Source organism: Neomonachus schauinslandi, chromosome 10 (genome assembly GCF_002201575.2).
Source record: "Neomonachus schauinslandi chromosome 10, ASM220157v2, whole genome shotgun sequence".
In the NCBI taxonomy this organism is placed as follows: Eukaryota; Metazoa; Chordata; class Mammalia; order Carnivora; family Phocidae; genus Neomonachus; species Neomonachus schauinslandi.
The window spans coordinates 138,211,927-138,227,099 of record NC_058412.1 but is presented as its reverse complement, the minus strand read 5'-3'; the positions used below and the strand labels follow the sequence as shown (position 1 = coordinate 138,227,099).

The 15,173-nt window shown below is 55.6% G+C and overlaps 2 protein-coding genes across 4 annotated transcripts; one reads left to right on the top strand and one right to left on the bottom strand.

Annotated features, from left to right (window-relative positions):
- Positions 1-763: 763 nt before the first annotated feature.
- Positions 764-6,792, bottom strand: OPRL1 (opioid related nociceptin receptor 1). Of its 3 annotated transcripts, XM_021677750.1 has the most exons (4): positions 6,545-6,677; positions 3,039-3,057; positions 1,746-2,101; positions 764-1,647 (listed from the first exon to the last, which is right to left on the bottom strand). In XM_021677750.1, the coding sequence occupies exons 1-4, from the start codon at positions 6,675-6,677 to the stop codon at positions 1,124-1,126; spliced, it is 1,032 nt and encodes a 343-aa protein (XP_021533425.1). In that variant the 3' UTR covers positions 764-1,123. The 3 variants fall into 3 exon arrangements, with proteins under 3 accessions (XP_021533425.1, XP_021533424.1, XP_044774583.1); XM_021677749.1 differs by lacking the exon at positions 3,039-3,057 and having other exon boundaries at positions 6,560-6,792; XM_044918648.1 differs by lacking the exon at positions 3,039-3,057 and having other exon boundaries at positions 6,575-6,792.
- A 7,292-nt stretch (positions 6,793-14,084) lies between these two features.
- On the top strand, positions 14,085-15,034 carry LKAAEAR1 (LKAAEAR motif containing 1). The gene is made up of 3 exons (XM_044919062.1): positions 14,085-14,474; positions 14,716-14,838; positions 14,922-15,034. Exons 1-3 carry the CDS (start codon positions 14,085-14,087, stop codon positions 14,979-14,981), a joined length of 573 nt encoding a protein of 190 aa, XP_044774997.1. The 3' UTR covers positions 14,982-15,034.
- Positions 15,035-15,173: the final 139 nt, after the last annotated feature.

The following is a 15,173-nucleotide window of genomic DNA, read 5'->3' as shown; positions in this document are numbered from 1 at the left end:
GCTTCCATCTGCAGACCAGGGAGGGTGACCACCGCCGGGAGACCCTCTGCCCCGAACAGTGTTCCCACACCAGGCAGTTCTCACACTTGGCTCAAGGAGGCCCTGTCAAGCCTCACCCCTTATACCAGCCCTGCATGTGAAGCCACCCTGATTTGGCACCATTTAAGACTAGTCCTGACAGCAGGAAGCTCAAGCCTCCCCACAGACACCTGGAGGCTTGTAAACAAAGCCAGTATCAGTCACTGGAGAGGCAGAGCACAACCCACCCCAACTGCCACTCCTCTTCCAAGTCCACCAGGATCCAAGCAGGGCGCAGGGTCCTGTCAGCTGCATAGCTGCTGACCTCTGATTTCAAGAGAGCCAAGGAGGACCCATGGACCCCCAGAAAGAGCATGGCAGAGCGCGCCCCCGCCCCAGCACTGTGCAGCCAAGACCAGGCACACAGGGCTGTTTCAAGAATGACAGAGTGGCCTGAGGTGATCAAGCAGCCCACCGTCCTTCTGAGCCACCTCTGCACACCTGGACAGCCACGTCTGTGGCTGACAGTTCTTTGCGCTTCTGGAGCGAAAAACCTCTCTGAGAAACCTTTCAGAAGCAGGAGTGGGGGACGAGGAGGTGACAGCAGTCGAGTCCCAGGCAAGTCCATATCAGCAACTCCAAGCCCTACTGCCCACAGAACATGCCAGCTCTCTAGGCAGCTCCAAGCTCATCCGGCTGCCCCAAGGAGGGGCTGCAGGGCTCCGTGCAGACAGCACATGGCACAAGGGCGTGGGATGGCCCGCTGCTGTCACACCTCCAGGTGTGTGCATACCAAGAGCATGCAGGGTGCCGCAGGGGAGGGGCCAGAAGAGTCCATGATGTGTGAGGGTGTTGGCATGGGCTCTGGCCAGGCACACTCACTGGTGGGTGTCCCCTCTCTGCTCGGCACCAGGAGGGCAGCTTTAGTCTGACCTGTCCCATGATGTCACCAGGCCTTCTGCGGCCACAGTGAAGTCCTCGAGTCTGGCAATGCTCAGGACACAGGTTGGGTGTCAGCCTAGAGAGCAGTGACCTGGGTGAGCTCCGTGTTGGGTGTTGACGGGCTCTGTGGGCTGACAGGCACCATGGGCAGGTCCACGCCTAGTCATGCGGGCCGTGGTACTGTCTCGGAGGTCTTGCATGCGAGGGCCACGTCCCTGGCAATGCTGCGCACGCGGTCGGACACCTGCATCTCCCGGCGCAGGGCAGGAGTGCAGCAGAACTTTCGGAAGCAGGCCTTGAAATTCTCGTCCAAGAAGGCATAGAGGATGGGGTTGAGGCAGCTGTTGACATAGCCAAGGGCCGTGCAGAAACGCAGGAGGGCCACAGCAGTCTCACTGCCCGGCTGCACGCCCAGCCCCTGGACCAGCACGAAGACCTGGACGGGCGTCCAGCAGCCCACAAACACCGCCACCACCACCAGCACGAGCCGTGTGATGCGCCGCAGGTTCCGGTCCTTCTCTCTGGAGCCAGACAGCAGGCGGACCCCACGCAGCCGCCGGATCATGAGGCTATAGCAGATGGAGATGATGAGTACGGGAATGATGAAGGAGAAGAGGAAGATGCAGATGGCAAACACGGGGCCCCAGTAGTCCTGTGGGGTAGGGATCTCCACCAGACATTCAATCTCTGCAGGGGGAAAAGCGGGGTCAAGGTGGATAAACCAGGAGGGACCCTCTGGGATCCAGGAGACAACAGCACTGGGGAAGAGGGGCCACCCCACTGACCTTCATCCTCGACCTGTGCCGAGCCCATGATGGCAACGGGAACGCCGACGACAGACGCCAGAGCCCAGATGGCCACATTGACAGCCTGGGCCTTGCTGGACGTCCGGACATCGAGAGCACGGATGGGGTGGCAGATGGCTACGTAGCGGTCCACACTCATGGCAGTCAGTGTGAAGGTGCTGGTAAACATGTTGTAATAGTCGATGGCAATGACCGTCTTGCACAGGGCATTTCCAAAAGGCCAGAAGCCCAAGAGGACGTCTGTGCCCTGGAAGGGCAGTGTCAGCAGCACCAAAGTGTCTGCCAGGGCCAGGTTAAAGATGTAAATGTTGGTAGCTGTCTTCATCTTGGTGTGTCTGCAGAGAGCACAGAGAGAAGGAAGGCTTCATCTAGTCCCCCTGGCTGGACCTGGCAACAAAGGCCCAGGGCCCTTCTTATTGCCACCACGAGGAGCACCCACTCTGAGACCCTTGTTAAATGCAGATTCTTGGGCCCAGCATGGAGCCTGGGGGCAAACAGCCCTTCTGGCACACACAAAAGTGTTCCAAACCCAAAGACTGGTCTGCTTTGAAAAAGCTGGGTGTGTAGGGTAGCAGAGCACACATCTGACTCCGCATGGGAGCAAAGGGGTAGGATTCATAAGAAAAAGGACCTGTCCTCCCTCCCTCCCTTCCAAGTCTTCCTGAAGACCCTACATGGACTACAAGGTTGGCCCTCCAGATACCAGAGGTTTCTAAGGGCTCCAAAGGTCTACGGCCATACCACCCTGAACGCGCCCGATCTCGTCTGATCTAAGGGCTCCACAGTCTGTAAGAGCACATCAAGTCCTTCTAAGTCCATGTTGTAGTCTGGTGACAGAAACAGGAAATGGTGACAGGAATAGGAGGGTTGCTAATGAGGTCTGGCTGTATCCAAGGAACAGGTCTTGGGACATTATGGCTGCTTAATCAATATTTGTTGAGATGAATCAATAGTTATGATAGTGGTGACGGTGGTGGTGGAGATTATGGTGGCGGTGGTAGAGCGGGTAATTGTGGCGGTGGTAGAGCGGGTAATTATGGTGGCGGTGGTAGAGCGGGTAATCGTGGTGGCGGTGGTAGAGCGGGTAATTGTGGTGGTGGTAGAGCGGGTAATTGTGGCGGTGGTAGAGCGGGTAATTGTGGGCGTGATGGTGGAAACGGCAGCAACGGTCGTGGTGATGATGGAGGTAGTAGAGACGGGAGTAATGATGGTGGTGGCGATCGTGTTGGCAGCAGAAACACCAGAGATGGCAATGTTCCGTGTCAGTTAAGCTGCCATAAAGGAATCTGAGCTCAGTCCTGCATCTTACAGAGGGATTAGGAATAAGCACAAACAGGCCTTAATTATGACCAAATAACAGCAACAATGACCACAATGGCAGACACCTGTGCCAAGCTCTTCACATGGATTTTATCTCATTTAAGATTTCAAAAATGGGGGCGCCTCGGTGGCTCAGTCGTTGAGCATCTGCCTTCAGCTCAGGTCATGATCCCGGGGTCCTGCTCTGCGGGGTGCCTGCTTCTCCCTCTCCCACTCCCCCTGCTTGTGTTCCCTCTCTCGCTGTGTCTCTCTCTGTCAAATAGATAAATAAAATCTTAAAAAAAAAAAAAAGATTTCAAAAATGCTATTTTGATCCCCCACTCTATGCAGGAGGACACTTAGGCTCAGATGATCTAAGTGGTCTTGAAAAGAGCTGGTAAAAAAGTAGACAGGATGAAGAGAACTAGAAGACGAGCCACAGACCGGAGGAAAGATTTGCCAAAGACACATGTGATACAGGACTGCTGTCAAGAATATACAAAGAACTCTTAAAACTCAACGACAAGAAAACAGACAACCTGGGGCGCCTGGGTGGCTCAGTCAGTTAAGCATCTGACTCCTGGTTTTGGCTCAGGTCCTGATCTCAGGGTCCTGAGATCAAGCCCCACCTTGGTCTCTGAGCTCAGCAGGGAGTCTGCTTGAGATTCTCTCTCTGCCCCTCCCCCCCGTCCCTATCTCTCTCTCTCTCAAAAAAAAAAAAAAAATCCAAAAACTTTAACAAGCACCTCACCAATTAAAACAACAGTGAGGAACTACTACACACCTCTTAGAATGGGCAAAATCCAGAACACTGACACCAAAGGCTGGTGAGGGTGCAGAGCAACAGGAACTCTCACTGGTTGCTGGTGGGAATGCAAAATGGCGCAGTCACTTTGGAAGACAGTTTGGTGGTTTCTTACCAAGCTAAACACACTTTCCCATACAATCCTGCAATCACACTCCTTGATATTTACCCAAAGGAGTCAAAAACGTCCATCTAAACACGCACAAAAAAACACTGCACACAGACGTTTGTAGCAGCTCTATTCATAATAGCCAAAACTTGGAAGCAACCAAGATGTCCTTCAGTAAGTGATGGGAGATAAATAAACCGCAGTAGATCCAGAAAATGGAGCAATATTCAGTGATAAAAGAAATGAGCTGTCGGGGCGCCTGGGCGGCTCGGTCTCTTAAGCGTCTGCCTGCGGCTCAGGTCATCTCAAGGTGCTGGGATCGAGCCCTGCGTCGGGCTCCCTGCTCAGCGAGTCCGCTTCACCCTCTCCCTCTGCCCCTCTCCCCACTCATGCATGCGCTTTCTCTCTCTGAAATAAATAAAATCTTTAAAAAAAAAAAAAAAGAAATGAGCTGTCAAGCCATGAAAAAACATACAGGAGTACACCTGAAATTAATGTAACATTGTGTGTCAACTATACTTCAATTAAAAAAAATTTTTTTAAAGAAACAGCCATCAAGCATGCAAAAAGATGCCAAATCTTACTAAAATTAAGGCTAATGTGAATTTAAAAAAAAAAAGGACATGGAGGAGCCTTAAATGTATATCACTAAGTGAGAGAAGCCAATCTGAGAAAGCTACACACGGTATGGGTCCAACTACGTGATGTTGTGGAAAAAAGCAGAACTATGGAGACAGTAAAAGATCAGTGGTTGCCAGGGGTTGGGGGGTGAGGAGGGATGAGCAGGCAGAGCACAGAGCGTTCTCAGGGCAGTGAGACTATTTTGTGTGATACTAAATGGTGGACACATGTCATTACATATTTGTCAAAACCCATAGAATGTACACCAAGAGTAACCATAGTGTAAACTGCGGACTTTGGGTGATCAGGATGTGGTTAATGTAGGTTCAGTTGTAAAACTGAGTTGTAATTAATTATAAAATGCACTATTCAGGTGGGGATGTTGGTAACAAGGGACACTATGCATGTGGGGGGCGGTGGCAGAGGGTATATGGGAAATCTCTGTCCTTTCCTCTCAATGTTGCTTTGAACCTAAAACCACCCTAAAAAAATAAAGTTTCTTAAAAAGAGCAGGGCTGGGCGCCTGGGTGGCTCAGTTGGTTGAGCGACTGCCTTCGGCTCGGGTCATGATCCCGGAGTCCCAGGATCGAGTCCCACATCGGGCTCCCTGCTCGGCGGGGAGTCTGCTTCTCCCTCTAACCCTACCCCCTCTTGCGCTCTCTCTCTCACTCTCTCTCTCTCTAATAAATAAATTTTTTAAAAAAATCTTTAAAAAAAAAAAAGAGCAGGGCTTGGAACCAGTGTCTCTGACTCCTGAGGCAGCCAACCCCAGTCTACAGTCTCAGAATACACTGTGCTGACACTCGGGCCAGTCCCGGTACATCAGTCTCTCTGGGGACCTTCCCTGTCTGCTCTAACAGGACGTGGCTCTGAGTCTGGATGCCCCAGTGCAGAGGAGAGATACAGAGAAGCAGTGACGACAGGAAGGGTGAACAAGACCACCACAGGTTGGGGCACTTGTCACCCACAGCACACCCTCCAGCCACAGAGGGGCATGTGAGTCCAGTCCCCTGGGGTTCAGCACGGCTCTTCCTGGCCCCCTGCGTAAGGATGTGCACCATACACACCAACACACACACCTTGCACATGTCCATGTGCATACTCACACATACACACACCGATTTTACACATATGGGCAGTCACGCATACGTGCACACACTCACACTTGTATGTACATGTGCGTGCTCACACATGCATGTCCAGCTTTAGGTACATGTGTACACACACATGTACACCGTGCAGCACACTAACTCATATGTGCTCACTCTCACACATACGTGTGTGCGTGTGCACTAACCATTGTGTGCCCACCTACATGTGTGCGCTCATGTGTGTACATACTTGTGCATGTGTGCACATGAACACACACACACACACACGCACGTCCTCGCACTGTCCCCATGCTGTTCCCCTATGATGTTCCCCTATCCAGCAGCCTGGCCACCCCTCCTGACCCCACGGGCTTTCCCAGTCTGAGCACCAGCAGATGCTGAATCGGCCCAGACTCCAGCAGTGACGATGGAGCTGAAGGGAAGGGGCTTTGGGCACGGGCCCTGGAACAGGCTGACAAGAGCTGCCTCTCAGGGTCACTGTGAGGTCCAGGAGATCCTCACATGGTGGCTCGGAGAGGAGCTGGGCCCACAGCTCAGATCAGGGAGGGTTATCTGTCAGGAGTCAGGGTGACATTCCCTCTGGGACACAGCTGCACCCTCCCTCCTCCCCCCTGCCAGGACTGGGATGAGCAGGGCTGATCCTTTCCTCTCCCCCCACCCCGTCAGGTGCCCCAACCGTGAAGACGTGAGCATCCAGGGCCTAAGGACTGATCCTGACCCTGACAGTGCCTGACAGGACGACCAGAAATTGAATGGGAAAAGTGCAAAGTCTCTACCTGCCAGGCCCACCCGAACAGCCCCCTGCCCACTTCCCCGCTGCAGCGGCGTGGACGGGTCCCCAGCCTACCTGAGGATGACATACATGACGAGGCAGTTCCCCAGCAGTCCCCCAATGCAGACGGCCAGGTAAAGCCCCACAATGGTGACCTTGAGCCCAAGGGGCAGAAAGGCACCGTGGCTGGCATTGAGCAGAAGGTTGGGGGGCAGCAGGCTGTGGTTGGGGTTCAGGAGGGATAGGTTGCCCTGCAGGTGGCCGCTGTAGAGGACCTCCCAGAACGGGGCAGGGAAGAGGGACTCCATGCCACCTCCCTGTGTGCAAAGTCACCTGGTACCTGGGAGAGAACAGGGACACGTGACCTCCAAGCACAGTGTGTGCATCCCACCAGGCACATGGACCGCCCCCCCCAAGACAGCCTTAGCTGCAGGGGCACACGCACACACTCAGAAACAGTGGAGACAAGCAGACGTGTATGCACAGACAGGGACACATCGAGAGGCACGCATGCAGACAAGGACACGGTCTCGTGTGGCTGGCAGACTCCCACAGGGGACGTGCGGACGTAGTTATGCAGTTACACGCCGAGACACGTGTCCACCCACAGGGACTCAGACACACAGCCATCCATGTGCGCACACCACCCACAGACAGGTGCGAACCTGACCTCAGGCGCACACAGGAGACACACCCAGAAACAGCTGGGACACGGGACATGGGCCGACTTCCTCCTGCCCCTCCCCAGTCCTGCCCCAGGGCTGCAGTCTGTCCAGACCCGACCCCTGGCCCCCGGCAGCTTAGGCCTTACCTTAGCAACCTGCGTGGGAGCTGACACTGCGGACACTCTAACCGTCAGCAGCGGCAGAGCGGGACTGGGGTCCACTGGCCGCCCCAGGGCGGGTCTGCGTGGGGCTGCGGCAGGAGCGGCTGCTCCTTCCCAGAAGACGCCAGACCAGACGCGGCAGCCTAGCGCAGAGCTGGGGGTGGGGCGGAGACTGCCGCTCCTGAGGAGGAGGGGCCACGCAGGCTGGAGGAGGGGGCCGCAGGGAAGGGGGGTCACCAGGCCCCACACTGGACGTCCTTTGGACAGACCAAGGGACCAAGGCACACACTTAGAGGTGAACGACAGAGACGGGCTCCCACACACAGACACAGGGACGCGGATCCACATTGTGTCCACAGACACACAAGGACACACACAGACACATGGAACAGAGACTCAGGGACGCACACAAGACGCATAGACTGGGACAAGGATTTGGGGCCTCATCTAACACACAGAGACACTGCCTCTGGTGGACTCAGATCAGCCCCGGTTGGCCTTCTGTGCCCAGGACAGCACCCTCCGCTGGTCTCCCAAGGGAACTGAGCCACAGCAGACCAATAGGTGGGTAGATACACAGCAGTGCCCCTGCCTGGCCAGGCCTAAGTGGATTAGAGCCTTGTGGACAAGCAGGATGCCTAGACTCTGCTGTGCTCCCTGTGTGCCTACTGCATGCTCCACACGTCCAACATGAACATGAACTCATCCATCCCCACCACACCAGGTCACTGCCAGTCAGCATCACCTTTGTGCAGACAGGAGCATTAAGCCTCAACGTTGTGAAGCCACCTGTCAAAGTGGCAGAGGCAGGGTTCAAACGCAGATCCATCTGCCACTTTGAGACACACCAAGGGTGCCTCTGCCACAGCTGGATCCCAGAGCAACATCTGAGCATCATTCCCTCACAGCCTGGGCCCCCAGCACCCAGGCAGCTGAACAGTTCCCATGGAGCCACCTCCTTCCCAGCACTGGGGTCACATGCCATGTGGGTGACCCCTGAGCTGAGTCACAGCCTCTAAGTCATGGGGTCCTTCTTCCTGCACAGGCTCTATTCACATATCCCAGACCCTGCTTGGAGCATCCATCTCCAAGGATGGGGACCTGGTTGCTAGGCGACTGGCAGCAGCGTTGCTAGGATACCTGGCAAATCAGGAAAGGACAGGGCAGGCAGATGCCCTAGGACTCAGCATCCCAAGCTGTCCCCCAGGACTTACCTCTGCATCTTCACTGCAGCTGATTCAGGGACAGTATGGAGGCACAGGGCACGACCACAGAGACACTCACTTGGGACACGCAGGGACGCACAGTCTCACATGCCTGCAAATACACGCAAAGATGCCCAGATAGACACACAAGTGAAGACACAAATGGGTTCATGCTCAGAAATGCACACGGACTCGCAGGCACAAACACATGGGCCACACACACGTGAACCCACACCAACATGCACTCGAAGCACATGAGTAGACAGGAGACATATACGTGCACCACACTCCCCAGATGAAGCTGGAAGCAGGATCCTGCTGACCTCAGGAGCCCAGCAGGGACAGGAACCCAAGGAGGCTTGGCCTCCTGCAGCCTCTCCTCGCTGGGCTCACCAAGGTTTAAGCAGCCAACCCCAGTCCCCCCTGCTCCAGCTGCCTCTGCCCACCTGCCCACTCAGGAGCATACAGAACTGCATTTCACGGTGGCCTTCAGTGGCCTCCCTACTCAGGCACAGACTAGGAAAAGGGGGGTGGGCCATGAGGCTGGTCTGGAAAAGCGTCCCATGCGAGTGCCCCTCACAGGGACAGTCTTAGCCAAAGTACAGGCTAGGTCACCTGGTTGGTGGGTGGCCAGGCTGGGAGGCTGACTGTACTCCCTGGACCCTAAAGCGCTCCCACAAAGGGGGCTGGCAGCACAGAGGACACAGCCCAGGCCTCTCGGGACCCCTGAGCAGCCAGGGTAAGACACAGAATACAGGTGTCACACAGGGGACAGCAGGGGACTTGTTATGTGAGAGAGCATTTGTGTCCACGCAGGATACCCTCAAACACACGTCACATGCAGGCAAAACAAAACACACAGGTGATGTGGAAATGTTGGGGTTCGGAGCCAATGGCCAAGAAAGAATTCTTGAGACATCTTCAATGCAAAAAGGTGTTTTTATTAAAGCCCGGGGACGGGACCCATGGGCACAAAGAGCTGCACCAGGCTTGTAAGGAGTGGTTAATTATACACTTTTAAGTTGGGAGGGGGTTAGGGAGAGCACAAGCCTCCAAGGTGTTTTGGAAGCAAAGTTTCCAGGACCCTGAGGGGCTAGCTATTGTTAGGAAAAGGTCATTTATTACTGTCTAGTAAACCCTCCGTCATGAGACACTTCAGATGTATATCGGTGGGTCATATGTTTGGGGGATGACTGCCAACATACATCTTGGGGGGTAGAGATAAAGGAAGTTTCCAAAGGAATTTCTATATGTTTAAAGTAGACTTAGGGGCGCCTGGGTAGCTCAGTCAGTTAAGCGACCAACTCTTGATTTCAATTCAGGTCATGATCTCAGGGTCATGAGATTAAGCCCCAAGTTGAGCTGTGGGCTGAGTGTGGAGCCTGGTTGGGGGATCCTCCTGTCTCCTTCTCCCTCTGCCCCTCCCTGCCACCCCCACCCACGCTGCGTGCACGAGCTCTCTTGCTCTCTCTCTCTCTCAAAAAAAAAAAAATAGACTCACAGGATCCTGAGGGTCGAGCTAAGATTGCCTTTTGCCCTTAGCAAAGTGTCCACATCAAGGCAGCTGAGCTCCCAGAGGAAGTTCACTCTGCTTGTTTCAAGGACTTGTCAATGGGTTGTAAGTAGTAAGGAAATTTAATTTTTCTTTGGCCTTTGTTTCCCACATCACAGGGAAACCAGGGACAGCCCAAGGCATGCAGCTCCCATGAATGAGCACAGAATGTGTGTCCACAAACTGTGCCTAGAGCTGCCTGGGCTACACTCGCAAGTCATGGCATTCGTAGCAAGACCTGGGTCCCAGAGAGATTTACACCCACAAAGTGGGGAGAATGTACTTTACTCTTGCCCAGTGAGTCGGAGCCCAGAAACATCAGCACTCATGGCCCCAGGCAGGCACTCTGTCTGCTCCCCTCTGCCTCGGCTTGCTTCGCCATCCCTGGGCTAGGCTCAGGGGTCCCAGTGCAGTCAACGGAAGCCTCACACAGACCAGCCGCTCCACGGCGGGTCAGCCCGCAGCCCATTTGTGCTGTTAAAAAGTGAAAGGATTTTAAAAATTCTGAGTTTCATCATAATAAATTAGTTTGTGTGATTTTAACCTTATTATAGTTATATAAGGCAACAGGAGAATTGAGTTGTGTGTGGATTTTCAATATAATGTTAAATTCTATAGTCATTTAATAAAGCTTTGAATTTTATTTTGGGGTTTTATTTTCAGGCTTTGGAGCCAACCAACATACTTTTAGATCTCAGCATTTCCATCAGCCCTTGAAAAACACATAAATCCTGGACACAGAAATAGATGGAAGACACCTGCCTGATGGTCTCTCCCAGGTGTTGGGCCCCAGACACACGGGTAGCACCTCCCTCATCCCCCCCACCCCCACCCCAGGAACCACAAGGTGTGGGGAGAAGCTGGAAGAAGCTACTTTCAGGAATTTGAGCTGTGTGGGCACCAAGCCCTCGGAGGATTGGGGAGGAGGGATATCAAAGTTTTTCAATCCTACAAAAACAGAGGGAAAGTTACAAGTCCCTTCTTGCAGGAAAGCATGCCCCCACTCGCTCTATAAAACCCACTCCACTGCCAGGAGCCAGCAAGCAATTCCCTTCTGTGAGCCCTCCTGGCCCAGACCTGGGAAGCTGAGAGGAGAGCCCAGATCCCTGTCTCCACCCACAGCTCACCAGTGTGGGAGCACAGAGTTGAGCCAGAAGCAGCCCCTGCCTGAGCTATATGTATCCAGGAGGCCTGCCTGGAGGAGGTTGTCTGTTAGGTCAGACTCCCTAAGCCCTCACTGCTTCTGGATCCCAGAGACCTTTGTCTTCAACAAGCCCCAAGGTTGGTGCTGAATCCCAAGGCCCAGGCCACACCCCAAAGGCACATACTGGGCAGGAACAGGCAGCATACAGGAACAGCTTGTCCAAAGGCTTGGGGGCTGGAAGGATGGACAGTCATTCAGTGGAGCTTGAGGGTAGTGCACACTCTGGGATATAGGGGCTCAAAGTCATAGTTTACCTTTTCACCAGGAAACCAGAGCAAGCTTCCCAAAACAAGGTGAACAATCAACAACCTCCTGGTCCGCTGAGACCCCACCTCCAAAGCCAGGACAGTTCCCATCTCAGGGGTGCAGGTCCTAAACCCACAAAAAAGCACCATTGCCCTTGGCACACATCCGTGAATGAAGGGGACAGTCATGTTAGCACCATGGAAGTCACCCATGCATTAACAAATTATGGACTTAGTGCACTAACTTTGGCCTATACAGACCATACGGATTCATGAATTCTAGAATAAACTGATGAGTGCATGAGTGAGTTATAGAATTAATACATTGAGAAGTGAACGGGTTATAAAATAGTATGAAATTAACAAATACAAAAATAGGTCACAGAGGGCGCCTGAGTGGCTCAGTCGGTTGGGCGTCTGCCTTCAGCTCAGGTCATGATCCCAGGGCCCTGGGATCGAGCCCCGCATCGGGCTCACTGCTCAGCGGAGAGCCTGCTTCTCCCTCTCCCTCTGCCTGCCACTCTGACTATCTGTGCACTCTCTCTCTCTCTCTGTCAAATAAATAAATAAAATCTTAAAAAAAAAAAAATAGGGGGCGCCTGGGTGGCTCAGTCGTTAAGTGTCTGCCTTCGGCTCAGGTCATGATCCCAGGGTCCTGGGATCGAGCCCCGCATCGGGCTCCCTGCTAGGTGGGGAGCCTGCTTCTCCCTCCGCCCACCCCCTCCTCATGTTCTCTCTCTCTCTCAAATAAATAAATAAAAATCTTTAAATAAAAAAAATAAAAATAAAAAAATAGATCACAGAAATCTAGGTCCCAGGACCCAGAAATTTGGAGTTCAGCAAAACCTGGCTCTGGGAACTTGAGGGACCCCCCAGACCCCAAACTTGCCCTGGAAGAGGTAAGGGGTCCTGAGCTCTGCCCCAGTTTCCCTTCCCTGTGAACAACACGGTTGTGGGAGCCCTTTTGGGTCATGCATCGGGGAAAACGTATCAGACAGGAAGGTCTCATAAGCTATGCCCTCTGCCCCAAAACTAGCCGCCGAAGACCTCTCCAGCCAGGAAGCTGGGCCCACAGCCCCCACAAGAGTGCGTTTGGGGCTCCCCAGGAAGAAAAGAAAGGGCACCCAGACTGGAAAAGCTGGCGGTCACCTCCTCCAGCCTGGAAGGGGCCGGGACAACTGCAGGCATTTCCCCCCCTCGAATGGAGGAACCGTCCAAGCACCTGGACCCGGGCTCTGCCCACGCCCCTCCCTTCCCAGAGACAGCCCCGCTCCAGCTCCCGCGGGGAGGGGGGGGAGGGGGGCGGGACCCTGTTGCCAGGCAACCGCGTCAACAAGCCCCAGGGAGTCAGGCCTCGGTTAGAGGCTCAGACCCTAGAAAGTGGAAAGTATGGGTGTAGGGAAGGGGGACAAGGGCCTGGCCCTTGACCGCTGTAGCTAAGAATGGGGTGTGGGAGGGAGCTGGCCACCAGCAGATGCCTCGTTGTGGCTCTGCCTCCCCCCGACAGTGGGCCAGGATGTGGCCCAGGCTCTGGGGCCTGAGGTGCTGTGGGCTGGGAAGGAGCCCTGCAGGGCTGAGCCAGGACCTTAGGGGCATTTCCCTCTCCCCACTTGTGGGCCCTAACTGGTCTATCACCACCCTGGGCTCTGCTCTCCCTTCCTCCATCTAGACCCAGCAGGGCACAGGCTAGGAGGATGGGCTGCCCCCACCACCCCTACCCCACCCCACCTTGGGCAGCAAGCCAGCTGTCCATTCTGCTTTCAGCATCCCTGACACATATGTGGGATCTCCCACAGACACACAGACTGACCCACACAAGAACATACAAACTAGAGCACACACATCTCCTCTGCCCAGCCCCTCCATCTCCAGCCCCTAACACTAAGGCAGAGGGGTCTAGGCCAGGGCTGGCCAAACTAGAGCAGCCATGAGGTTCCAGTGGGGTGGGGGTTTGCTGACGGACTGGCAGCCACAGACATGGGGGACTGGGGCACATCAAGGGTTCCAGAATTGTGGGGAAGGGTCTACCAAGCCTCACCCAGATCAGTCTTAACACGGTCTCCACCCCTGGGTAGGGCCAGAGGTCAACTCAGGGGTTTCAGCATTTTCTCAGTGGACAGAGAAACAGCCCGTGGGCAGGAAGGGAATTTTCTGAAACTAAGTGAATCAGAAATTTATGGCTGACTGCAAGGATAAACAGGCTGGGTGCTAGGCTTGCCCAAAGGTGCAGAGGCTGGGGGCGCCTGGGTGGTGCAGTCGGTTTGGTTTCCGCGGAGGTCGTGAGACTGCTGGGCTTGGGGCTCCCGGTCAGCGCGGAAATCTGCTTAAGACTCTCTCTCCCTCTGCCCCTCGCTCCCTTTGCTCTCTCGCGCAGGCGCTCTCTCTCTCTCTCTCTCCAATCAATCAATCAATCTTAAAGAAAAAAGAAAAAAGAAAATGGCGCAGAGCCTGGAGGGGCAGGACCTAAAGCCCGCTGTGGGGAATCTAGAGGGGCCGGGCAGGCGGGGCCGGGCCAGAGGAGCTGGTAGGTGCCCAATGGAACTCATTCTTCCCTCGGCACGGCCCAGGATGCAATCGCCAGCGGTGAAGGAGGCTGGGCGCAGGGGCCCGCGGGAGCGAACAGGAAAGGGGTCCCGTGAGGAGCGCGCCAAGGGGCCGCCCGCGGCGGAGCCCCCCAAGCCGGGTTGGGCCCTATCGCTGGAAGGCCTGGCGGCCATGCGCCCCCCGCAGCGTCACCGCCACCTGCTCTTCGGGGACCTGCTTGAGGACGTGGGCGTGGCCGCCTCCATCTTCCCCCGTGAGTCAGTGGAGCTGGGGTACCATATGCCCGACCCGCGCGCGTGGACGCAGTCACTCGAGCTGCCCGCAGTGCGCCAGGACATGCTCCTCGGCGTCCTCAAGGCAGCGGAGGCCCGAGGACGAATCCGTGCCCTGCGGCTGCGCTACATCCGCATGCGGGTGAGGCTAGGGGCCGGAAGGAAGGGGCGCGCAGGCGGGAAGGCTGGGGGACCGGCGGGGTGGGGGGGCAGGCGGGGTGGGGAGACCGGCCCGGGTCTGCTGAGGAAAGGGGTGGGTGGGGATGGATCAAACGGCGGGAGGGACCGGCCCAGGCGCCCTGCAGGAGGGGGCGGGCGGAGCAAGGCAAAACTTAACGCGTAGACTCAGAAACACCCCCTCACCCCCACCCCGCGACCTGCAGGCGGAGGAGATCTCGCTCCTCATCCTGCAGCAGAAGTCCGCGCGCGCCGCCATCCGGCTGGAGCTGTTCCTGCCGCCGCAGCTGAAGCCAACGCGGATCCCAGACCCCCTGGACCGTCAAGAGGTGCCCACAGGCCGGGGAAGGGGCGGAGGGGGGGTCCCCGCCCTCCTCCCCGTACACTTGGCCCCAACCCCTCTCACCCGCAGAGGAGGCGCGTGGAGACCATTCTAGAGGAGAAAGTTGATGGCAGCATCTTCCCACGTTGACTGGGACCCCACAAGATGCGAACGCGCCCCACCCTCCCATATAAAGTTCTCATTGTCCAAGCGCCCCCTGGTCGTTACGCTGCCTCTCTCCAGGTTCCCCCGGAGGGAAGGGGAGAGTATGGATGCTGCCTCCCCTGCATCCGATCACAGACATCTGGATACACAGAGCGGGGGGGGGGGGGGGGGGGGGGG

Bases quoted from the DNA above. Each gene is read 5' to 3' on its own strand.
- LKAAEAR1 (XM_044919062.1), top strand. From the start codon at position 14,085: ATGCAATCGCCAGCGGTGAAGGAGGCTGGGCGCAGGGGCCCGCGGGAG. The intron at 14,475-14,715 runs GTGAGGCTAGGG...CGCGACCTGCAG, and splicing joins TGCGCTACATCCGCATGCGG to GCGGAGGAGATCTCGCTCCT. The intron at 14,839-14,921 runs GTGCCCACAGGC...TCTCACCCGCAG, and splicing joins ACCCCCTGGACCGTCAAGAG to AGGAGGCGCGTGGAGACCAT.
- OPRL1 (XM_021677749.1), bottom strand. From the start codon at position 6,792: ATGGAGTCCCTCTTCCCTGCCCCGTTCTGGGAGGTCCTCTACAGCGGC. The intron at 2,102-6,559 runs GTAGGCTGGGGA...TGCTCTCTGCAG, and splicing joins GTCATGTATGTCATCCTCAG to ACACACCAAGATGAAGACAG. The intron at 1,648-1,745 runs GTCAGTGGGGTG...TTCCCCCTGCAG, and splicing joins GGCACAGGTCGAGGATGAAG to AGATTGAATGTCTGGTGGAG.